General features: G+C 37.0%; 2 protein-coding genes across 4 annotated transcripts; both read left to right on the top strand.

The window, feature by feature from the left end:
• Positions 1-4172: 4172 nt before the first annotated feature.
• On the top strand, positions 4173-9225 carry LOC113340040 (pentatricopeptide repeat-containing protein At2g15820, chloroplastic-like). 3 transcript variants are annotated; one of them, XR_003355267.1, is made up of 7 exons: positions 4173-4744; positions 5262-7172; positions 7461-7526; positions 7678-7710; positions 7792-7856; positions 8613-8677; positions 9093-9225. XR_003355267.1 is itself a non-coding variant. In XM_026585254.1 (2 exons), the coding sequence occupies exons 1-2, from the start codon at positions 4178-4180 to the stop codon at positions 7137-7139; spliced, it is 2445 nt and encodes an 814-aa protein (XP_026441039.1). In that variant the 5' UTR covers positions 4173-4177; the 3' UTR covers positions 7140-7324. The 3 variants fall into 3 exon arrangements, 1 of the variants encoding a protein (XP_026441039.1); XR_003355268.1 differs by lacking the exon at positions 8613-8677 and having other exon boundaries at positions 9093-9107; XM_026585254.1 differs by lacking the exons at positions 7461-7526; positions 7678-7710; positions 7792-7856; positions 8613-8677; positions 9093-9225 and having other exon boundaries at positions 5262-7324.
• LOC113339598 (subtilisin-like protease SBT1.4) lies at positions 8840-11179 on the top strand. The gene has a single exon (XM_026584839.1). It carries the CDS (start codon positions 8840-8842, stop codon positions 11177-11179), a length of 2340 nt encoding a protein of 779 aa, XP_026440624.1.
• Positions 11180-26046: the final 14867 nt, after the last annotated feature.

The following is a 26046-nucleotide window of genomic DNA, read 5'->3' on the forward strand; positions in this document are numbered from 1 at the left end:
ACTGATTAGCCATCATCAGGGATGCGATAAAATTGGTGATATGATGAAGTCAGGTCTCCACCCTTGTTCTTGAGATGTGTAGCTTCCACTCGTGCCAAATTACTCCAACTATACCGATGTCGCAATAAGATGGTGGTAAAGTCATTGGGTGATAATACCGGTGGCCTAAGTTCGAAACTCGTCAACACCATATTCTTTATAATTAAAAATAAATAAAAATTCCATGATCGGGGATGCAATAAAGCTGATAATATAATGATGTCGGGTTTTCACACTTGTTCAAGCTAGTTCTTCTCAGATGGTTCATGTTCAACACTTACTTCATATCTTTGGTCAAGCTTCAGGTCAGATGATTAATATGCAAAAACCTACTATATTTTCATGGTAAGCTTACTTCAAATATTCAAAGGAGTAGTATTTCTGGTATTCTTAATATGCAAGTAATGGGTCTGGGTTAAAAAATTCTGGGTATTCCTCTTTTGCTTCATCGTTCAAGACAAAAGAATAGTCAGGGAATTATTGAAATATGAATAACAGATTACAAGGATATCATAGTAATCAAGTGAATGCTGTGTTGAGTATTATGGGATTGTATCAAATGCAGAATTTTAAACTGCCCGAATCATGCAACTATTCAAAGCATGGATATAATCCAGAAGAACTATTGGTGGAAAAACTTCAGTAGTACTCACTCTCAACACTTTATCTCTTGGAATAAGGTACATCAACCTAAAAGACTTGGTGTTTTAAGCATTAAAAATCTTACCAATTATAACTTAGCTTTTCTAGCAAATTTAGCTTCGAATTTGCTTTATAATCAAGAGGCTCTTTGGGGAAACACCAATTCAAGAAAAATAAGGACTTCTAATTCTTTCCTCCACCAGCAAACACCAATTCAAGTTGGATATGGCAAAGCATCTGTTATGGTCTTCAGATTGTTCTGAAAAATGCAAAATGGCATGTTGGAAAAGGTGATCACATAAACATCTGTATTTCTAACTGGTGTAGACTTCAATTTAAGAATAAATATCTCAATACAAGTGGCTATCAATGAGTTTCTAATCTAATTGATCATATGTCTGAACAGTGGAATGTGTGTCGACTTAGCCACTTATTTTCTTATGATCAGCTGTATGTATACTTATTATTCTTATTCATCTTGAACAAGAAGACAACTTAAATTGTCCTTTTACTTCTAGATACTAGTATTTTTACAACTGCTTTAGCTTATAAAATTCTTTCTAAAAATGATTTAAGCAATGATATGTCAATGGGATTATCTCCTAGCTTTTGGTTTGCTTTTTGGAAGTTGAAAATGCCTTATAAGTATCATATTTTTAGGTGGAAGATTATTCATGATGTAATATTCTGGTTTAAACAAGAATCTTTAAACACAGGAATGACCCTTTTTCAACATTGTGTTCTTTGCAATTTAAATCAGAAGAAAAAGTCGGGTCATATGCCACTGTTTTGTCCTTTCTGTCAAGCAATTTGGCAGGCATTGTTCCCACATCAGTTTACTTCTATTATGCAACACTGTACAATCCTCGGTTGGATTCAAAGCTGGCTGAACAAGAAATCTTGTTTTTCTATACAAAACAACTCTACTTCACTTCATCTAATAGCTTGCACTATGCATTTAGTATGGAAACACAGATGCAGAGCTATTTTTAGAAACATAACACCAAATCACAACATTGTCATCCATCATGTAAAATCATGTCTCGTATCATCATTTAGATAACTATTCTGTTGTTCAAACAAATCCTCTTATAGATAGGTACAATCTAACTTGGCTTGGAAACCTCCTCCTTTACAGTTCCTCAAAATTAACATTGATATGCTTCTTATAATCATAAATATCTCTTAGCTGGAATTGGAATAATAACAAGAAATTATGCAGGACCATATATTATGGAAAAATCAACGGTAAAAAGAGCTTCCGGTGTTCAACAAGTTAAAGCATGGGCAATATTGGAGGCTATGCAAATGGCAACTGCAAATGGTTGGTCTCATATTATCTTTGAGACTGATAACATTGGTAATAGTACTTACTTACAACAACAATCTACTCTTACTCAAAATGGAAGAGCAAGCCTCTTCTTAGAATTTATTTGTGAATATATGTAATATTAATCCAGTGTGGTTCTTTGTGTTTGTTTATAGAGTTTGTAATAAAGATGCAGATGTCTTAGCTGAGGAAGTTAATTAGGAAATACAATATCTGTGGTGAATGGTGGTCTCATCCACCTGACTTGTTAATTCCCTGCATAAATCAGGATGTATCAAATTTTTCTATGTATTATAAGCTGCCTCTCTTGTTAAAAGAAAAAAAAAATGTTTGTCATTTAGGATTAATGTACGACTCCATTATTGATTAACAGTTTTGGACCTTAAACATAAAAGATAAGCTTTATTTTTGAATGGATTAATTTACGGAAAATGGGTCATTTGTCCAAATATTTTTAAATCACGGTTCAAATGGACGAGTAAAAAATAGTTTGGGTGAAATGGCCAAAAAAAAATAGCAAGGATGAAACTGGATTCATCCTAGCTTAAATTTAAAAAATCGTAAGGATGAAACTGGATACATCCTGTGTAAATTAGAAATAAGAAAAAATATTTGAAAATGGGCACGATGAAACTGGTTACATCCTGCCTATTTTTACATTTTTGTCCATTTAAACAGTATCAAAATCTAACTGTCCATTTCACCCAGGAATTGTTGATTTTGGTCTTTTTAACCAATTTTGTGATTAATTTATTCCGCAAGTACTAACAACTCCACCGATGATTTTTTTCTTTTTTTTCCTGTTCTTATTTTGGTGTTTACAACACTTCCTATTCTTCGCGCATGCTTCAATTTCTTCATTTCTTTATTAAGCATCTCAAGTAATCGAACAAGCCGGGCAAACCCATGACATACAATACATACGATACAACATTCCAATCAGGACTCCAAAATGGTTTGTGCCGACATTAAACTTTTCCAGCACAAGTAGAGAGTTCGACGCCATTGTGGAGGAAGAAGCTCGGAGAGTTTTAAAATGAAAAGATATGATGTTGAAAAATGATGAAGAGAAAGTCAGTAATGGGAAAAAGAAGAAGACTACAACAATAGTTGATAGTAATATACATACTTCAAAGGGTGGTAAGTCTTGTTATCTTTCCACCCACAAAAACACAGTTTTTAAATGAAGTTTTGTTGCTCCAATATCAAGAATCTAACTATTAGAGTTAGAGCTAAAATTAGGACGTTTTCACAAAGAGAACATTGACGTTATCTCAAAAGCTTGTTAAAGGGTTTGATAAGGTTCTTTAATCTATTGTAATTGTTAAAGTTATTAATATAATTTTATTATTTACCTAAAAGTACTAGCTACCACTATCCGAGAACAAAAAACGCTATGTGCAATAACCTAATATATCTACACCCCTACCCCTATTTTTCTGTTCAACGATTCTATACACACCGGATGTGATCCCGTGTTGGAATCTTATGGACGAGAAGGAATGCTTCTAGTATTGGGATGAGTACGGGTAGAAATGGTTCCTATACTATGTGAGCTACGAGATTTAACCCGGAATGTTCTCCGGATAAACCAAGAATTATTCTTTTTTTTTTTGGTACATGTTCTACGAATTGACACTAGGTAGCCGATGTTACGCTTAGTCTTATGGGCTAGATATCTAGCTGCTAGATTGGCCATCCACGTCAGCATGGGCAACCTCTTAAGTTCTATGGAATGGCTAATCTAGCAGCGGGACCAGCGGTGAACGGTTCGGCGCTTTAAATCTCAGCCGTTAGATCAGAAAATTTTCTCCCAGCGCTGAACGGTTCAGCGTTTAGATCACTTTTTGAGCGCCGAACGGTTCAGCGTTTCGATCTCGCTGATAGTTGGACTGTGAGCACCTGGTAGAAGAGAGAACTATCAACTATCACTGTTAACTTTTTTCCAACATTTATTTTTTGATTTGCAACACTTTTTGGTCAATCTAGCACTCCAATCTAGTCCATAGGAGTTAGCCTTACGAGGGTTAAAACTCTCAACCTGCCATGGGGGTGGAAGAAAAAAACTCCATCTAAAATGCCCACACCACACAAGCAATTTTTAAGTATATAAAACGAAAAAAATTCCGATATTAGTTTCAGGCCGTTTTTATAGATAAGAGAAAAATGCTTTCTTCTGCTACTAGCTCTTTCTCATTTCACCACCACCGCCACCACCATCACCATAATCAACCGTTAATAATGACTCTAATCTTAAATTCTCCACCACTCCCATGTGGTAATAGTAAGAATATCTTCTCCTATCATTCTCATCACTTTCATCGCAGTAGTTTCCATCATCACTCTTTCAAATTCTTAAACCCTAAACCCTTTCGTTTTCGTTCAACCAATCACATCCCTTCATATTCTTCATCTTCTTCTACTAATCCAATCCGACAGACCCTACAAGAAGAAGACGAAGAGAGTTTGGATTTGAGTAATTTTGATTCTGATGATGGTAATTTGGTGAAAAACTTGCCATCTTCACCTGCGATTGAAGTGAAAGAATTAGAAGAATTACCTGAACAATGGAGAAGGACTAGAATTGCTTGGTTATGTAAAGAATTACCATCTCATAATCCACCTACTGTACTTAGACTTCTCAATGCACAGAGAAAATGGATTAATCAAGAAGATCTTACTTACATTGCTGTTCATTCGATGCGTAAACGGGACAACGAAACCGCTTTTCGGGTAATTAGCTTTCAATTGAACCTCAGATTTTCCTTTGTTTTGTGAAATTTATGGAGTCAATTTGGCAAATTGCGAGATGAATTATAAGGAGCTATGTTATAGAAACATAGGCACTTCGGGCGCCCAGACCGCTGGTGCCTTGGCCTGGGCGCCCTTTTAAAGTGGCATCTCTTTTACTGCATGACGCCCAGGGAAAATAATGCAACTTTGGCAACTAGGCTTGAGAACCTATTAAGGAGAAATTGTTGATTTATTGTTGGTATAATCTGTATGAACGGTGCACGCTCTCCATGGAGATGGCTTATCACTATGAACATTGCACGTGGTGCACGCTATCCATGTAGATGGCTTGTCACTATGAACCTTGCTAGGGTGCAGGTTTTGATGTACGCTACCAATGTGACAGCCGATAATTTTGTGGTTATTTTGGTACAATTTGCAATGATCAACTTTAGATCTCTTTGTTTGTTTTTATTACATGTTTGAGTATTGAGAAATGTGATATTTTCAATTTTAGGTGTATAAATGGATGCTTAGACAACGCTGGTTTCAATTTGATTTTGCGCTGGCAACCAGGCTAGCAGACTACTCCGGGAAGGAGCGGAAATTCTCTAGATGTCGTGAGATATTTGACGATATAATCAACAAAGGTCGAGTGCCTAGTGAGTCAACATTTCATATTCTTACAGTTGCTTATCTAAGCTCATCAGAGGAAGGTTGTTTAGAAGAAGCCTGTGGGATTTACAACCGTATGATTCAATTCGGGGGATACCAACCTCGTCTTAGCTTACACAATTCTCTATTCAGAGCTCTTATTGGTAAAACAGGAGGCTCCTCGAAACAATTTCTCCAGCAAGCGGAGTTCATTTTCCATAACATAAAGACATCTGAACTCGAGATACAGAAAGATATTTGTGCAGGTTTAATTTGGTTGCATAGCTACCAAGACGAAATTGATAGAGAAAAGATTATGGAATTGAGAGAAGAAATGAAGCGACTTGGATATGAAGAGGGGACGGATGTGCTTGTTTCCTTATTAAGGGCTCACTCGAAGGAAGGGGATGTGGAAGAGACAGAACGTACGTGGCTTAAACTCCTCGATTCTGATGCTACTCTTCCTTATCAAGCTTTTGTTTACCGAATGGAAGTTTATTCTAAGGTCGGAGAACCTATGAAATCATTGGACATATTCAGGGCGATGCAAGAGCATTTGGGTTTCACCACTTTTGTGGCATATAACAAAATCATAGAGGTGATGTCTAAAACTGAGGAGATTGAAATTGTGGAAACCCTTGTGGAAGAGTTTATAACGAGCAGTCTAAAGCCTCTTGTGCCAGCTTTTATTAATCTAATGCGTATGTATTCTAGATTGAACATGCATGGAGAACTGGAAGCTGCCTTTTTCCGCTGTCTTGAAAAATGCATTCCAAATCGAACAATTTATAATATCTACTTGGAATCTCTTGTCAAAGTTGGTAATTTTGTCAAGGCTTCAGAGATTTTCAACCGTATGCAATGTGATGGGGCGATTGGTGTCAACTCTCGAGCATGCAACACCATTTTAGGCGTGTATCTTTTATGTGGAGAAAATGACGAAGCAGAAAAAGTATATGATTTGATGTGCAAGAAGAAATTTGACGTTGAGGCGCTACTAATGGAAAAGCTAGGGCCTATTCTGAGCTTGAGCAAAAAGGTGATTAAGAAGCCTACAAGACTGAATCTCACCAAAGAACAGAGAGAGATCTTGATTGGTTTATTGTTGGGTGGTGTGCAGATAGAATCAGATGAAGAAAGGAAGGTCCATGCTATCCAATTTGAGTTTAATCAGGAATCTAGTGTTCATAGTGCACTGAAGAGACATATCCACAACGAATACCATGAATGGGTAAAGGATCCAAGTAAGGCTGATGAGGAGGGTGAAGAGATACCATCTAAATTCTCCACCACTGCACACACTTACTTTGGTTTTTATGCAGACCAGTTCTTGTCAAAGGGCAAACCTACTATACCCAAACTGATCCATCGTTGGTTGTCACCACGTGTACTAGCTTATTGGTACATGTATGGCGGCCATAGAACATCCTCAGGGGATATATTGCTGAAATTAAAGGGTGGAAATCGAGAAGATGTTGAGAGGATTGTCAAGTCATTGAAAGCAATGTCTCTGGATTGCCGGGTTAAGAAGAAAGGAAGAGTTTCTTGGATTGGTTTATTTGGGAGCAACTCATTGGGGTTTTGGAAACTGACTGAGACATACATTTTAGATAACTTAAAAGATCTTTTAAAACCAGATGTTGAATCCTTAGAACTAGACGAAGACCAAGACATCAACTTCGACAGTGAGACTGATTCAGAAGAGTACGTCTCGGAACAAGCTGATTCAAAAACTAACTAAAATAGCAAATCCTGATCTATTCTGCGAGTACAGGTAAGTACGTATTTATATAAACTGTAGTACTAATTTGCACTTGTTGCTCTAGCTGGAATTGTAATCAGCTCAATTTTGTTGGGAACATAGTTTTGTATTTTTATTTTGAAAATTTAAAGATAAATCAACTTTTTGAAGTTCACTGTCTCCAATCTATGTTCTCTGTGATGACATTCTTTTTTTTGCTATCTTCATTTTATTTTACTTTGATTTGTGGATGCAAAAAGTTTTCCGTACTATTAGCCTAATAAGTTAATATTTGCTTTGGTGGGTTATATGTTTTATTAGGAGATACAAGAGTTCTCTGCATTTTACAGGGCCAGTAACAGGATTGAAGAAGAACTGGGTAGATTGGTGAGATTTTAGTATCATTCTAGAAATCCTGGTGACATTTTAATCATGTAATTGGAAAGACAACATTAAATGCTATTAGGTTCACTCAATGTTTAAGCTTTTGGTGTAGCATCTTCAGTCATGCTTAACATGCTGTTTCCCTTTTTTATAGGCAAAGCAGATAAAGACTATGATGAAAACCTTGGTAACTGTTTGTCCTTAACCATTAAATGTTATATTATTACTGTATTGCAACGTATTCACTGTTTAAATGCTGTTGTTGCAGTCAATTTGTTCTGGGGTATCAGAAACTGCATCTATTGTTCTGGATTCCACAAGGCTTTCTGTCAGGTATGCCAATTGGAACTCAAAAAGATCTGAAGTTTACTTTCAATATTATGTTTCCACAAGCTTTCTTTACGTGCGAATTCTAGTAGGTTTTTCCTCTCAATCCAAACACAGAGGGTAAGCAAAAAAATAGTATGTTGTTTGAAATTAGGATATTAGATGATGTAGTTTAACGTAATGCACAATGTGACAGGAGGTTTGTTGGCTTTAGAAATTAATTTCTTAAATGCCAGTTGAAGCTCCCACAGTAGTTGCTAGCAGCAGCTCTATTATTGCTGAATAATCTTGACCTATCCTCACTACGTCATCCATCTATGTCAAGTCATAAACTTTTTCCCAAGCTAGCCAATTATCCCGTGGGGTGGAGTTTAGAGGATGTTTTTTTGCAGAGCCCAGTCTGTATTTTTTCACCAAAACCAGAGCGGTTCTACTTCAGAATCAGGGAAGACGATGGTCCGAATTTAATAATAAATAGCTTATCTATTACAAGGCCCATCCTGTAAGCTATTTTCTTCAATGGACATAACCGGCCTGGGTTAAGTATTTAGATTAACCTCCTGACACCTAGGCTGGGCTATGACTCTTGTTCTATCCAATGAAAAGGATGATAGATCCAAAGTTTAGTTAATGTAGTTGGCATTCTTTATGATTATTAGCAACTGTATCTGCATTTTGAAATTTAAGATTTTCATTTAAGAAGGCACGCCATTTTATGGCATTTATAGGACCACTTTCTTACTCTAGTCGTCTGACTTCTAGACTGAGATCATCTGGTGCTGAGAGTTGGTGGTAGCTTGCACGATTTCTGGATCATGTCCATGCAGGTACTATTGATTACATAACTTGTATGTTCAGATCTAAAAAAAAGATAATATATTATATACATGGAGAACCACATTAAGGAATCTAACTTATAAATATGTATACATGTATGTAACTATCAATAGCAAAAAGTAAGCATCCCAACATAAATGTTAAAGAAAATAATGTTATGGATAGTTATCTTTGTTTCTGTGCTATTAATCAATCCATCCTATTCTCATTATGATGATGATGAACTACCAAAGATCTTCATAGTGTATGTGTCTAAATCGGTTAAGCCATCGATATTCAAAACCCATCATGATTGGTATACTGCAACCCTCCAATCTCTTCCACCTTCATCATCATCTTATCATAGCCATCGTCCTTGTCGCGAAATCATTTATACTTATGACCATGCTATTCATGGTTTTGCAGCAAGATTAACACATTCTCAAGTTGGTCATCTCAGAAGTCTACCAGGATTCGTCTCAATCATCCCTGATAGTGTTCACCAACTCCAGCTCCACACCACTTATTCTCCTCAGTTTCTTGGTCTAAATGATGGTTTTGGCATCTGGCCTACCTCAAACTACGGTGAGGACGTCATTATTGGTGTTTTGGATTCCGGTATCTGGCCGAAACATCCAAGTTTTAATGATTCGGGTTTAACTCCTGTTCCTAAAAGATGGAAGGGTATTTGTGAGGAGGGAACTGATTTTCAAGAAACATTATGTAATCGAAAGCTGATTGGCGCGCGAGCATTTTATAAAGGTCTTGAGGAGGGTCTCGGGCACAGGGTAGATAAAGATGGTACAGAATCCAGATCGCCATCGGATACCAATGGACATGGTACACACTGTGCAGGAATTGCAGCTGGATCTTCCGTTCAGAAAGCTGGGTCTCATAATTATGCTGTTGGAGAAGCGAAAGGGATGGCAACTAGAGCTAGGATTGCTTCTTACAAGATACATTGGGGTCATGTAGGTGGAGACTTAAGTGATATCCTAGCTGCTGGGGATCAAGCTGCGGCCGATGGAATTGATGTGTTGTCTATGTCAGTAGCTGATGGTGGGTTTAAAGAACTTCGAGATGCGTTAGCGCAATTAACCTTTGGTTTAATGCAGAAAGGAATTTTTGTTTCTACTTCCGGTGGAAATGATGGACCTAAGCCAAAAACAGTTGAAAATCTAGCACCATGGGTATTAACTGTTGGAGCATCGACTATGGATAGGGAGCTTCGTGCCGATGTGATTTTGGGTGATGGTCAAGTTATTCCAGGTGTTTCACCGTTCTTTGAAGATGCAATAGTGACCGGTTACTCAGAATTTTACTACGGTGATAATAGTAACAGCCAGGGTTGTTTAGGCGGATCATTAAGTTCTACAGAAGTTGCTGGAAAAATTGTGGTTTGTGACAGTACTGGTTTAAATTCGGCTTGGGAGCAAGGGACAGTAGTTAAGAGTGCCGGTGGTGTTGGAATGATCATCATTGGTAACAAACCGGCAGCACAATTGCTGACTTCTGAATCCCGTTCGTCGGTTCCAGCAGTCGAAGTCAGTGACACTTATGGATCTAAGATTCTAGACTATATCAGGAGGAGCCGTTCACCTACAGCTACAATCAAAATCCAAGGAACTGTGACTGGTTCTTCTTTGTTTCCAGCTCCTAAACTTGCGGCATTCTCTAGCCGTGGACCAAATAAAATAACACCAGAAATTCTCAAACCAGATATCATCGCGCCCGGCGTAAATATATTGGCTGCTAAGACTGGATTTGGTGCAGGTACAACAGATGAGTTTGAGGTGAAGTCTGGTACTTCCATGGCATGCCCTCACATGAGTGGATTGGCCGCGCTGCTTCGAAGTGTTTATCCTGAGTGGTCTCCGGCTGCAATCAAATCCGCTCTTATGACTACAGCCTATGATGTTGACAACTCAGGTAAGTATATTACTGATATTGCCAGCGGCAAATTTTCAACTCCATTCCAACAAGGGTCTGGGCATGTAGACCCGAACAAAGCGTTAAATCCGGGTTTAGTATACGACATCACACCTAGTGATTACGAAGCTTTCCTCTGCTGGATGGGGTACGACGCAACAGAGATGTCAGTTTTTGTGAAGGATAAGAAGGTTGATTGCGATTCAATCAGGGCATCCAGCAGCCCCGGTGATCTCAACTATCCTTCATTTTCAGTCGTCTTCGAATCTGGAAAAACAGGTAAGGTGAAGCATAGGAGAGTGCTCACAAATGTCGGGAATTCAGCAGATGCTGTTTACAAGGTGAAGATCAGATCTCGAACATCATCCGTTAAGATCAGTGTTTCGCCAACGAAACTTGTGTTCACTGCAAATAAGAAGAGTTTGCCATATGAAATCATGTTCGAGTCGGCTCCGGGTACCACAGAAACCGAAGCATTCGGGTCAATAGAATGGTATGATGGAGAACATGTTGTAAGAAGTCCCATTGCTTTTAGCTGGGGTACTGCCACTCCTGCTACTGCTAGCTTGATTTCTTCTGCTTAGATTAGTTTTTTTTACAAGTTTTATTCTAGTTGTTTAACAGTTTTAGTGGAGTAAATTTCATTTTACAAATATTTACTGCTGTTGTGGACATGATCCTGGAATCCTGCAATAAGTGTCTCTGACAGGCTGAGTATTGTGCACATGATAATGAGATGTATTTTGATCATGAAAGTCAATGAATGGAATTATTGCAAAATGATTGTTTCTGTGCCATTTTAATAGAAGAAAGAAAGAAAATCTTTTATCCAGTCACCTTATGGGCATCATCAGATGATAGGTCCAAAAACTGACCACTTGAAATTTATAAAGGCACGCATTCTATGGCGTTTGTTTTGATTTTACATCATTATACCCGACAGCATCTCTCGGCTAAAGCCTAAAGCTTAAATGTTGGAACGAACTTGTTGCATTTTAGTGTAATGTTCGACTGCTCGTAACCCATCCACACACTTGCACAAACCTATATGGCTTTCTATAATTAATATTTGTGGCTCTAGGTTCAACTACGCTGATTTAAATTCTATAAAATAGAAAAGTCTAAGTTTCTTACACTAAATTCTATTTCAATAAGATAATGGTTCTAATTAATAGAGAAGATACTCTATAATAAAGTTTTTAGTAAAATTTGGGATCTATCAGTCCACTAATAGAAGCAAGTATCCCTTCTATGCCTAGTGATACAAGAATTAGGAATCGAGAAGATGTAGAAATGGAAGAACAAAGATTTTATTGAAGAATTGGAGTTAGTTGTGGTTGTAGTTGAAGCTCAGGAGATGGAGTAAAGTTGTTGTTGTTGTTGATTGAACTGAACCGGTGGGTTTGTTGTTGTCTTAAGATGGCCTGTTGAATCAAGTCAAGCAAGAAAAGGGAGTTTCTCAATTTGTTGGAATGAAATCATTTTGAGGTAATTGTTCTTTCTCAAAAGCAGGTAAGGTTAATCAATTTCATGGTTGAGTTTATATGAATGTGGAGATAACTATTTAGATGGATATAAAATGAAATTGGAATTATAGTTTGGATTGTATTGAATTACAGAGTATTTTTAAAGGTTGGATTGATGTAGGAATTGAACTTTAGAGCTGGTGTTGTTATATTTAATTGTGCAATGAACTGAGTTTTAGTTGTTGTTATGTTTGATGTGAAGTGGAAGGTGTTGCTTGTGCTGAGATGGAATTGCAGGTGATGTTGGTTTGTAAGTTACAGGGTTGTGTATAAAAAGGGATAAGTTGTATACGAGTTGCAGATAATGAATTTGGTGAAGTATGAATGAGATGAAGTGGTGTTTGAATCTGTATGAATTGATGAGGGTGTCGATTTAGTGAATTTGATGTTAAGAAAAATGTTGTCATGTTGGTGGTTGTCGATATGAGATGTATGAGCTATTACAGGTGAAGTGGGATAGAGTTGCAGTGTACGAGCTAAATCCTTGGGTGAATATTGCAGGTGGTTGAAGTAATTGGAATTGAGTCAAGTCTGACATATAGATGAAGTGAGTTTTGCCTGAGAGGATGTAATTGGTGGTGTAGAGTATTGTTGTATCTTGAGTTGGGAGAGTAGATGTTGTATAGGATTGATATGTAGAATCAAAGTGGGATAGTCTCTTTGAAAGCCTGCTGCTACTACATTTGCAGGTAAACTTGGTTTACATTTGTAATTGAAACTCAAAGTTGTTTAAGAATGAATTTATAATTTTAGTTTGGTAGATTTGAAATGTTTATGAAGTAGAGTTGGAAATGAAACGATGACAGCAGAGAGTTTGGCATGTGCAAGGGCCTTGATTTGTATAACCTGAATCAGTCTTTTGGACTGAGTCGACTCACCGATTTTCCCTAACTTTACCTGAGTTAGACCCTTGACCGATTTGACTCAGTGGACCATTTGACTTTGACCTTGACTCAGACGTTTACCGTTAGTTGACTCAGCTGACCGTTAGAGACCGTTAGTTGACTAGTTGGATCAGGCCTTTGGTTAGTGGGCCTGTTTAGTGGACTTGGGGTTAGGCTTAGTGTTCCTATTTTTATGTATTGGACCCTTATGGTATGATTTAGAATTGGTTCCTTCTACAAAGTTGTAGATATTCATAAGACCTAGCCGATAGACTATACAACCAATCTAATTGAATTAGTAAACCTTAGATTTACTAAAGTTGGATAAATAAAAGATATAACACCATAAGTGGGCTTAGAATCATTAGATAGACTTGTATGATTCTTGTGTGACCATTTTGGCTAGATTCTTAAAGTTCTTGTGTGATTAACAGTTAGTCTTATTAACAACGATCGATTCCAAGGATGAACCAGTATATCGTGGATCTCGAGGTAGACGTGGCTTGTCATTAAAAGAGGTGGGAATTTATATTTAACTCTTTTGTGATTATTGTTATTTTCTTTTACCAAAGTTTATGTTTAGCAAAACCATGCATTGTATGATTCAATATTCCTTGCATTGTTCAGTTTTAAATTCCGAAAGTTCTGTTGCCTCTTTTAATCTTTCCATGGTTTGGAAAGGAATTGTAATACTTTGTTTGTCTTTATGAATTGTTTGGGAACTAAGAATTTCCATTTGATGTTTGGAAATGAGAATTTCTATCTGTGGTATATAGGATTCTGCTCCTTATTTTATATCTACATGAATTCAATTTTTATGCACATGGCTAGGGAGATACACCGCAATATTATTATTGAGTGTGGTTAGCACAAATATTATACATTGTTTGATGAAGGAGTTAGTTCCATATATGTGATTGTTTATTTCTGTGAATTGATTGTCTTTTAATGTTTAGGGAAAACGTGTACAGTTTTCTAGATCATTCCAGTGATTACTTGAAAGTCAAATGTTATTCCTACTGGGCACCCGCTCACCCATTCCCACTTTCAGTTCCAGAGACAGATCAGAATTGCGCAGCGAAAGCTTCAAGGGTTGATTTCGTTAGTTGGTTAACTTTTAATATGTTTATTATATTGCATATTGTATTTGTAAGCCAAATGACTATTGTATATGTATCATTTGAGAGGAGTTCTTGTTTATATATATTTCTGAGCGAGGCTAGTCTTGGGTTAAGTTTTGTAACAGATTTCTTAGTTGAATGTTCAAGTAAATGATTTAGATTTTAGTGCCTGTTATTTAGTTAATCTCTTGGATTAGTCAGCTGCTATCTTAGGGGGCGCTACAGTGTGCTTTTATTATTTTTGGGAGGGGGATTTAGCTGTGTCTTGTTGGGCCGACCGACCGGAGGGTTCGAAGGGAGAAAGTTTCTTTTATGGTCACTTTTTTGAAAATTAAACTTAACGCAAATGGTGCAATTTGATAAAAAAAAAAAATTGAAAATTGTTTGGTGTGATAAAAATTTTGGTTACTTTTTCACTGGAAAAATTGTCCCTCCCTTTTAGTCCAATTACAATAAATTTTTAGGTATCCTATTTTTCCAGTGGTATAATTGGCAAGCAAACTAGAATATTACATATCCAAAAATCTCTGTCTTGCATTTTACAAATTATATCTCGTTGGAAAGATTTAAAAAAGATATACATAATGAATACAAGCAACAATATCAAATTTAGAATTTTTACGAAAAAATCGGAGGTGTTATCCTTTTGGGCACAATTTTTGAAAACTGAACACCTAGTCATTATGCAAACCACCACAAAGGATGCATAACAGATTATGCAACCATATTTTGGTTTATGTATCAACTAATTTTCCGTTGTAACTAACAAAATGATGTACTCCGTCCGTTTCAGGAAAAGTGATACTTTCACTTTTTTAATTTGACTTATTTTTTTCTGTCCGGTCGGCCCTCCCACCGTGACAGCGGTGTTCTAGTATTTATTGGACCTACCGAACGGAGGGCCCGATGGAAGGGAGTCCTTATTATGACCATTTTTTTTGTAAAACGAAAACTAGTGCAAATGCACAATTTGATAAAAAGATTGAAAAATTTTTGATGTGATCAAAATTTTGGTTACTTTTTCGCTGGATATAACATATCTAAAAATCCAATTATTATAACTTTTTATGTATCTTATTTTTTTAGGGGTATGATTGGAAAACAAACTAGGATATAACATATCTAAAAATCCGTGTCTTTAAATTTCACAAATTTATCTCGCTCGAAAGATTTTAAAAAGATCTATACAATGAGTACAAATAACAATATCAAATTTAAAGTTTTTACGAAAAATCGGAGGTGCTATCCTTTTGGGCACAATTTTTGAAAACTAAACACCTAGTCAATATGCAAACCACCACAAATGATGCATAACAAATTATGCAATCATATTTTGGTTTATGCATCAACTAATTTTCCGTTGCAACTAACAAAACGATGTACTCCCTCCGTTTCAGGAAAAGTGATACTTTTTCAATTTGACTTTTTTTTTTCCGTTGGGTCGGCCCTCCCACCGTGACAGCGGTGTTCTAGTATTTATTGGGTCCACCGGTCGGAGGGCCCGAACGAGGGGAGTCCTTATTATGACCACTTTTTTTGTAAAACGAAACCTAATGCAAATGTGCAATATGATAAAAAAGATTGAAAATTGTTTGGTGTGATCAAAATTTTGGTTACTTTTTCACTGGACAAAATTCTCTCTCTCTTTTAGTCCAATTATTATAATTTTTATGTATCTTATTTTTTTTAGGAGTGTTTGTGGGTGAAAACTGTGTATGCTGGTTTTGGTAAATTTGGGTGTGTTGATGAGAAACGAGTCTAAATCTTAAACAAATGCATTGCACGGGAGTACTTTAGATTTGAGAGATCAATCTATACAATCCTGGCCTAAACCAATAAATGGCCGTTCCAGTCTTGCTTCGGTCACAAAGTGAAGGAGAAGGGTTGGTCTTAGGTAGGGAAGCGAAGAAGGTGTTGACACCAGAATGGTTAGTTCTAAAGGTATGTCTATTTTATGACCTGTATCAGAATATGGAGCTGGCTTGCAGAATGTAAGCTATCAGTTCTTTGGTGTTTTCTGGATATTGTGTAACCAAACTGTTGTCGTTTGGTTGAAATAGGTGAAACCTATTTATACAAGTCATAACTGAACGCACCCTGGTCTCGTAGGAAGTGGGAGTGGTTGAGTGATGAAGAAGTGGGGTAATGTGTAAATGCCAGAAGCCACGTTCCCACTATGAAGGAAACGATTTTGTTTACACCCATTACTTCTTGCCGCCGCAAACTTCCCTGTTTTCCAGACACTTTCTTATGATGGGCGTGTTGCACGCAGCACGTTGTAAACCGCCAGACCAATACCCTGATGAGCATCCCCCAGTTTGTGACATGTTTGATGTCTAGAGTATGGAAAAGTGTAGCAGATTAATGAGTGGGTATTCTGTACAAGACCTGGCTACTCTGATTAATTGTACGCCAACTAAGTAGCTGATAGCTCTGTGTGGCGAGTCAAAGTCAGGAAAATTGCCGCAAGAGAATAGCGTGTGACGCTATCAGGCTTGCTGGTCGCCTAAAAATTTCCATAGGCCTGTCAATTCTGTGGAGAATTTGGACGGCTAAGATTGTAATTCATGTGAGAGGGTCGCCATTGATTATGGCCGCATTCCGTTGGCATCTTTTAATAGCATAGTAGAGCATTGGCACACGCCAGTCACATGGTGGCATGGCCAAAGCTAGGATTTGGCGTCGTGACCAAAATTAGGACTTGGCAGCATGGCCAAGGCTAGAATTTGGCGCCGTGGCCAAAATTAGGGCTTGGCGGCATGGCCAAGTTAGAATTTGGCGTCGTGGCCAAAATTAGGGCTTGGCGGCATGCCAAGGCTAGAATTTGGCGTCGTGGCCAGAATTAGGGCTTGGCGGCATGGCCAAGGCTAGAATTTGGCGTCGTGGCCAGAATTAGGGCTTGGCGGCATGGCCAAGGCTAGAATTTGGCGTCGTGGCCAAAATTAGGGCTTGGCGGCATGGCCAAGGCTAGAATTTGGCGTCGTGGCCAGAATTAGGGCTTGGCGGCATAGCCAAGGCTAGAATTTGGCGCCGTGGCCAGAATTAGGGCTTGGCGGCATAGTCAAGGCTAGAATTTTGCGTCGTGGCGAAAATTAGGGCTTGGCGGCATGGTCAAGCTAGGATTTGGAGTCGTGGCCAAAATTAGGGCTTGGCGGCATGACCAAGGCTAGAATTTGGCGACGTGGCCAACATTAGGGTTTGGCAGCATGGCCAAGGCTAGAACTTGGCGCCGTGGCCAGAATTAGGGCTTGGCGGCATGACCAAGCTAGGATTTGGCATATTGGTGGTAGACCCAAATATGGCTTCGGCAACATTGGCTCCAGTTGCCATATCAAACTTAATGGCTTAGGGAGTATTAATTGGCTTGGTTGGCGTGACAACCTTGGATAAATCAGGATTCGGCATATCCAAACCCTAATTAGCGCGTGTGGCACGTGGCCGTGTCACAGCGTCGTTTTTTGTGCAAAAGGAGCCATGGCCACGCCAAAGGAATCATGGCAGATCCATAACACGGGGATGGCCACAGGAGTAAGGGCGGCTATGAGTGTCCATAGCATGGATCCACTTTTAGGGTTTCTTGGGTTCCACATGGCTCGTAGCATGTTGTGGGGCCCAAAGTGGCGTAATTTGGTCCACAACTGGAAATTAGGGTTTTGGTTAATGCATTTAAAGCAAAGTCGTGTTGCTTCTGACTAGAAAACCCTAATTTAAGCACGTCATGGCGTTGGCCATGAACATGAGGTAGGTTAGCACGTAGGCGCGCTATTTACGACACGTTGGCATGTTTGGTATGCTGCCACAAAGTGGCACGTTTGGCGTGGAGGAGTGGCATGTTGGCATGGCGTTCAGCTCATTGGCGCAACATGGCACGTTTGGCATGTTAGCGCGGTTTTTGGAAAGCCAATCTGCCGTAATTTTCCTATTTTAACACTGTGGAAAGTTTAGAGCAACCTGATTGGTTAATATAAAAGAGGCCGACCAAGCATGGGCGTGGCCACACTTCTAGTGTGCGTGTGGCGGATTTAAAGAGACCTGATTGGTCGATGGGAAAGAAGAGGGCCGGTTAAGCAGCATGGGGGCGTGGCCATTGACAAGTGGCGCCGACTGGCTTATGGCACACGACCACACCTCCCTTTGCTGCTGCTCCTATTTTTCGTGGCTCCTCTTTTATTCTTTGTTTTCTGATTTTGGGTAGGATTTTGCACCTCATAATTCATGGAGGATCAATTGCCTAGCTTTCCTAGGTTTAGGCTAGACCAGCAAGGTCTGATATACTGCGCGGGGTGCAAAACCCTAATTTTGAAAATTAATTGGGTTAGGATATCTTCGTGGGTTATCACAAAATTGATTGAATTCTGCATAGAGTTCTTTAAATTTATTGCTGGAGAGCAGTATGCTTTCCTATTTAGTACTTTTATGCAAAGACCTTAACCTTGATACTTCAGGAAATTCATGCTACTCATCTGCGACTGAACATTAATTGTCATCTCATATCAATATTAAGGGTTCAGCCGGGGAACATAGCACAGGAAAGTATTCAGTGAGTCTTATATTAATAAATTATATAGGCAGGGCGCCGGAATTTACAGAACATCTGGGATTGTTGCTACATGCACCATTCTGGGTAAATTTCATGTGAATATATTGAATTGCTCAATAAATGCGCCAGTGAAAAGGTTGGACACTCATCACTTTTACATGGCTCTGTCTCTTTGTAGAGTGAAAGCATATTAAATGCGGGAAATTTACAACTTTATCCCTGAACTAAAAACCACCATCAACAAGGAGTATAATTGGAAAGCAAACGAGGATATAACATATCTAAAAATCCGTGTCTTTAAATTTTACAAATTTTATCTCGCTCGAAAGATTTTAAAAAGATCTATATAATGAGTACAAACAACAATATGAAATTTAGAGTTTTTACGAAAAAATCAAAGTTGGTTATCCTTTTGGGCACAATTTTTCAAAATCAAATACATAACCATTATGCAAACCATCGCAAATGATGCATAACACACTATGTAGTCATATTTGGGTTTATGCATCAACTAATTTTTTTTGCAAATAATAAAACGATGTACTCCATCCGTTTCAGGAAAAGTGAAACTTTCATTTTTTTCAATTTGGCTTTATTGTCTTCTGTTCAGCCGGTCCTCCACACCATGACAGCGGTGTTCTAGTATTTATTGGGTCGACCGGCCGGAGGGCCCGAAGGAAGGGAGTCCTTATTATATGACCACTTTTTTGTAAAATGAAACCTAATGCAAATGTGCAATTTGATAAAAAGATTTGGAAATTGTTTGGCGTCATCAAAAATTTTGGTTACTTTTTCACTGGACAAAATTGTCTCTCTCTTTTAGTCCATATCTTATTCTTTTAGGGGTATAATTGACAAGCATACTAGGATATAACATATCTAAAAGTCCGTATCTTGAAATTTTACAAATTTTATCTCGAGGAGGGATCCCCTCACACTTTTATTATCACATTATCTCACACGTTGGGCGTCATTTTTGCGAATAAAAAGAAAACCGTAACGGATTTGAAGCAAATATTTTAGGGATATGTTCCTCTTACCAAGTTCTACATACTTACCAAAAATGAGCGTATTTCGAGACATATAACACCACCATCTACTACTTTGAAAATGAGCTGTTAAAAATCAACGGATTTCTGGCCGTCGAAATTAAGACCGGTAGATTGTGAGGTTTTATATTTCGGAATGTGTTCATTTTTGGTAGGCATGTAGAACTTAGTAAGAGGAACATATCCCAAAATATTAGCTTCAAATCCGTTACGGTTTGATTTTCATTCGCAAAAATGACGCCCAACGTGTAAGATAGTGTGATAATTAAAGTGTGAGGGGATCCTTCCTCTTTTATCTCGCCAGAAATATTTTAAAAAGATTTATACAATGAGTACAAACAACAAAATCAAATTTAAAATTTTTACGAAAAATTCGGAATTGTTTATCTTTTTAGGCACTATTTTCTCAAAATTAAGTACATAGTCATTATGCAAACCACCGCAAATGATGCATAACACATTATGTAGTCATATTTTGGTTTATGCATCAACTAATTTTCCGTTGCAACTGATAAAATGAGGTACTCCATCCGTTTCAGGAAAAGTGATACTTTCACTTTTCAATTTGGCATATTTATCTTCTGTCTGGTCGGCCCTCCCCACCGTGACACCGGTGTTCTAGTATTTATTGGGCCGACCAGAAAGAGGGCCCTAAGGGTGACCTATTTTTTATAAAATGAAACCTAACGCAAATGTGCAATTTGATTAAAATATTGGAAATGGTTTGGTGTGATCAAAATTTTGGTTATTTTTTCATTGAACAAAATTGTCCCTTTCTTTTAGTCCAATCACTATAACTTTTTATGTATGTTATTTTTTCAGGGGTATAATTGGCAAGAGAACTAGAATATGACATACCTAAAAATCTATGTTTTGGAATTTTACAAATTTTATCTCGTTAGAAAGATTTTAAAAAGATTTGTTCAACGAATACAAACAACAATATCAAAGTTAGAGTTTTTACGAAAAATTCGGAGGTGTTTATCCTTTTAGGCACAACTTTTGAAAATTGAATACATAACCATTATGCAAAACCACCGCAAAGGACGCATAACACATTATGCAACCATATTTTGGTTCATTCATCAACTAGTTTTTATTTTTTCATTGCAACTAATAAGACAATGTATTCCTTCGTTTTCATGAAAAATGATACTTTCACCTTTTCAATTTGACATATTTGTCTTCTGTTCAGTCGCCCTTCCCGCCGTGACAACGATGTTTTAGTTTTATTTTGTTTGCTTGAGACAATGAAAAAATACCACGAAAAGAAGTAAGCGGCTGATTTGGCATCCCCTTCGAAATATGTGGTGGTATTACATTTATAGTCTATTTGTTACTTACTTTAATAGTTCCCTTGTAGTTTCGTGATTTGTTGCATAAATGATTGCTTGTATTAGATGATTTGTAGATGCAAGCTATTCCGGCATTTCATGTTGTCGTTGGCTCTTAATGTGCATAATTCCTTTGCCGAGATTAACTTATTCAGGATGATTCATAGATGCAGTTGTGAGGATAAAATAAATGTCATGCGAGTTTTCATATTACTTTAAATTGTAACCTAATATGCATTGAAAAAAATTGTAAGCGTCTGAATTTTCAAAAAATGTGAATGTCCGGAAAAAATGTATTTGACCCCATTCCATTTCAGTCCTTGCTCCGTCCCTTCTGTCGGATGCCCTACCCTCCTCCGGCACTATTGGAGAAATGCGGATAGAATCCACGGTGCGTACTATACACAGTGGTTCTCAAATTTGGTTTGAGTAAATAAACTCAGCCTGCGAGAGGGATCTGTTTGCATTACACATTATGTAATCAGTTGTATGTCTCTGATAGAAAAAGACAGGAGCTCTTTTCTGGACACATAATTCATAGAAGAAAATAAAACGATATGATAGAATATAGGGTCTTGTTAACTTGTAACAGAAGATGGCCTACATACGTGTGCTGTTACAGAATAGAAGGAGCATTTATTGTTTGGTTTTGCATCTTTCAAGGTTTCTGACTTTAGGTGACAGACGATATCTGAGTTGCATTTCATCTCTGAAATTGTGGATCTTACACATCTTTCCAAGAAAAATTGAATGAGTAACTAATGCAAAACTCAGATTTCTTGATTGTTCACATGGTAAATTTGTAACTGTCATAAATGTTGTTTCCCATTGTAGTTGTAAGATCTAGTTTTGTTATAAAAGACACCCATTGTGTATATATGAGGATATGGTTATTCAAAACATAAACAAAATACAAAAAGAGATCCAACAGTTTCAACCAGTCGTTTCTAGGATATATTGTTGGAAAAAAAAAGGGTTTCACAAAGGATGAATGACACAGAGAAGAAAGTGTTGCACTCCAAAACTTTCAAGGCTTGTATAAATTTCTTTTAGACAAATATTTCTACCCTCCCAATAACAATTGGCGATTACAACAGGTATGCGAAATATTGCCTTCAGGATACAATGAAAGCCCTGCAACGAAAACTGAATTCAAGGTTTGTACCCCTTGATTCAATCAAGAACACACAAAGAGATTTCTGATTTCTGATGATGCTTTTTGAAACAGAGAAAACAGATTGATTTTTCTTATGTGTTAAACGAAACTGGGAGAAGCTATTTATAAAGGGTTTTGCACCTGTTGGGAATAGGTTTTTTTTATTCGCCAACAGGTTTCTATTCACGAACCGTCAGGTTCCTTCATCAACAGACATCAATGGTGTCTTTTGGATTCGAAATTTTCGAACAGGCTTTTATCGGCCAAATATTCCAACATATATATGGCGGCAGCTAAATATTTTTCCGGTGCTTTTGTTCTTCTTCTTTTCATCTTTGTGATTGTTGGTATGTTAGGTAAGTCCTTTCAGTTTATACTTACTTTTTTTTTTCCTATTTTGTTTCCTTTGATTTATACTCTCATTGTACTGCATTACGATGTACGAGTTTTGGATTTTTCTAAAATTTTCTTCTTTTTAACTGATTATTACTTTGGTTTGATTTGCCATCCATATTAATCTTTGTGTTTTACATATGCGCATGTAGAGATGCCATCAGCTGCAGCCATTTCGTGTGGCCCCGGGGAAACTTCCGCAGAGAGTAGATCGGTTTCTGATCCTAAGATCTACTGCTATGGTTGTCAAGACCAGTGCATAACCCAGTGTAAGTCGCAAGGCAGAGAAGTATCTCAGTCAAAATAAGCACCAGTGATGATAAGTTTGTGAATGTGTGCGTTCCTGTTGTTTTTTCCATTGCGAATTTATTTCCTTAATCAATCCAACGGTCAAAATCGTTTAGGACCTTTTTGTTTTATATGAAATGATACCAGTCCCGGATAGTATTCGTATTCCCCTTTGTAAATCGTGAGCTCAATGATCCAAATTTAGTAAGTGAAAACTACAGGGAGACCCATTCTCCCAGATTTTTCCACTGTCAAACCCACAGACAGAAAAGTTCAGGCGCGCACCCATTTTCCCGTCAAAAATTCGTAGCAGACCCATAATTTATGAAATTCTGCTTCTCAGTTTTTAAAAGGCCAAACTACCCTTTTCTCCGAGCGACGAACAGAGAGAAGCGAGAAGAAAACAATGGTGAACTCCGATTCTTCGTTTTTAACATTTGGATTTTTCCCTTTGTCAAATCTTTTCCCAAATCCTTTTCTGAATAATCTTCTCAATAAAACTAGGGTTTCTGTTTCAACATCTGCGGTATAAATCTGGGGATTTTGGGTTTCTGTTGTCTTTGATTATTCGAGAAGTAAAAAGAAATTAAAATTGAAGTTGAAAAGGGTAAGAAATGTGTTGCAGTATTTCGATATCAACTGAATTGGAAATTTTCATACCTTATTTGTCTCCATGTTTTTGATCTCAATCGGAAATTTATGATTATATTTGAATTAAAGATGTTATGCATAATGTCTTATGCATAACATCAGTTTTGTTTAGATGCATAAAACATTATGCATTATTTTGTTTTAGCTGCATAATGTCTTATGCATTACTTTTTCACTTTTCTGGTTATGCATCAGTTTTGTTTAGATGCATAAGATATTATGCATTATTTTGTTTTAGCTGCATAATTTCTTATGGATTATTTTTTCACTTTTCTGGTTATGCATCAGTTTTTTTTAGATGCATAATACATTATGCATTATTTTTGTTTTAGCTGCATAATGTCTTATGCATTACTTTTTTTCACTTTTCTGGTTATGCATCAGTTTTTTTTAGATGCATAAGACATTATGCATTATTTTGTTTTAGCTGCATAATGTCTTATGCATTACTTTTCTCACTTTTCTGGTTATGCATCAGTTTTTTTTTAGATGCATAAGACATTATGCATTATTTTGTTTTAGCTGCATATTGTCTTATGCATTACTTTTTTCACTTTTCTGATTTATGGATTTTTATGCACGTGCATAATGTCTTATGCATCATTTTGTTTAGTGCATAAGACATTATGCCATTATTATTTCTGCATAAAACATTGTGCATTATTTTTGTTTTAGCTGCATAATGTCTTATGCATTACTTTTTTCATTTCTGGTTATGCATGAGTTTTGTTTAGATGCATAAGACATTATGCGTTATTTTGTTTTAGCTGCATAATGTCTTATGCATTACTTTTCTCACTTTTTCTGGTTATGCATCAGTTTTTCTAGATGCATAAGACATTATGCATTATTTTGTTTTAGCTGCATTTTGTCTTATGCATTACTTTTTTTATTTTTCTGATTTATGGATTTTTATGCACGTGCATAATGTCTTCTGCATCATTTTGTTTAGTGCATAAGACAATATAAGGGAAAATTTAGCTGCATAACTTTTTTTCTGTTTCTTCTACTTGATTTTTTCTTCTTCGTCTGTTTCATCCATTTTTGTTGAAATGTATTCTAGGGTTTAGTCAAAAATGATTTACTTCTTTGAATCATCGATTTTAAATGATTTATTTCTTTAAATGATGGAGAAAAAATTTTTGCAGATCCGTTACAGAGATTAATGGAGGAATAGGGAAAGAAACCGGCGGAGAAGAAAAAAAATTATGCCCAAAAACGATGAAGGATAATAGAGTCTTTCAGTACGTTTTAAATATTTTTAAATAATTATGGGTGCGACTGTATCAGAAATTAATTATGGGCCTGGCGGTAAGAATTTTTTTTTGGGCCTGCGCCTAAGTTCCCCATTTAGTAAATCTATGTATTAAAGGGCCCATCCTTAATGCTATTTCCTTCAATGGACTTGACCTGCTGCGATTAATTATTTACTTTAACCTCCTGGCAACACCTTCTAGTTGGGTGGGGTGGGAAGTGAAGCAGAAACCATCACAGAAGTGAAGCATCTAATTTATGTACGGATGGGAATGAAAAATGGTCTTTTGCAGTCATAGATCATAACTCACTGGAAAGTAGTCATTGATCCCATGTAGTAATTTGTTGTACTCTACAAAATGGGGGCAGTTTTTGCCTTCTTACATTTTGTTTTCTTCACAAAATCTCGACCCTTTTCCTCAAAAAAAGAAAAAAACACCTTCTGGTTAGGTTATCTTCTATTCAATGCTTAACGAAGGGCAGTGACTGGGGTTGGCGGTGACTGGGGTTAGCATACCTGCCTCATAGCCGACCCGGGGCCATTGGGAATTACCAATTGGATTTTATTAATTTCTTAAAATTAAAAGGATGATGTACAACCAAATTTAAAATTCTCATTTAAGAAGGCACGTATTCTTTGGCGGTTGTATCATTTTTTTAAATCATACCCTGAAGGATGATGGTTACTATATATATAGTAATCTATAAGTGTATCATTCATCATCCTGAAGTTTGACTTTTTATTGCGTTTATAGGCCCGGATGACAAGGATAATCAAATTTCTTATTAAAATATATTGAACGCGCAACCTAATGGGTCTTATTTTCTATTTTAGCATCTCAATCTTAGCACCATTCTGCATTTTATCATATATGCATATATTCATTCACTGAAGCTAGTTGACTATGAGACCAGATATTTCTGATCCCTGAGGCTAGCCGGAAATGCTAAATCCACCGAGTGTGAAATTCAGTAAATTTCACCATTCGGGTTCCACCACCGGAAATGCAGCTCCCTGGTAAACCAGTTTTGTTTATTATGATATATATAATTCTGAATCTAATTATCTAGTTTTTCGTATTTTATGTTCTCATGTAAATTGCACGTCTAATAATAAATGAGTTCTCTTGTCTTCTAGTCTCGACAGACAATTAATATATGACAATAATAATATATGCATAAAATTTTGGATATCTTGAAATAGAATTTAAAAATGTAACTTAGATCTACATTTACCTATAGACACCCACAGATT

This window comes from Papaver somniferum, unplaced genomic scaffold (assembly GCF_003573695.1).
Source record: "Papaver somniferum cultivar HN1 unplaced genomic scaffold, ASM357369v1 unplaced-scaffold_21, whole genome shotgun sequence".
NCBI classification, from domain to species: domain Eukaryota; kingdom Viridiplantae; phylum Streptophyta; class Magnoliopsida; order Ranunculales; family Papaveraceae; genus Papaver; species Papaver somniferum.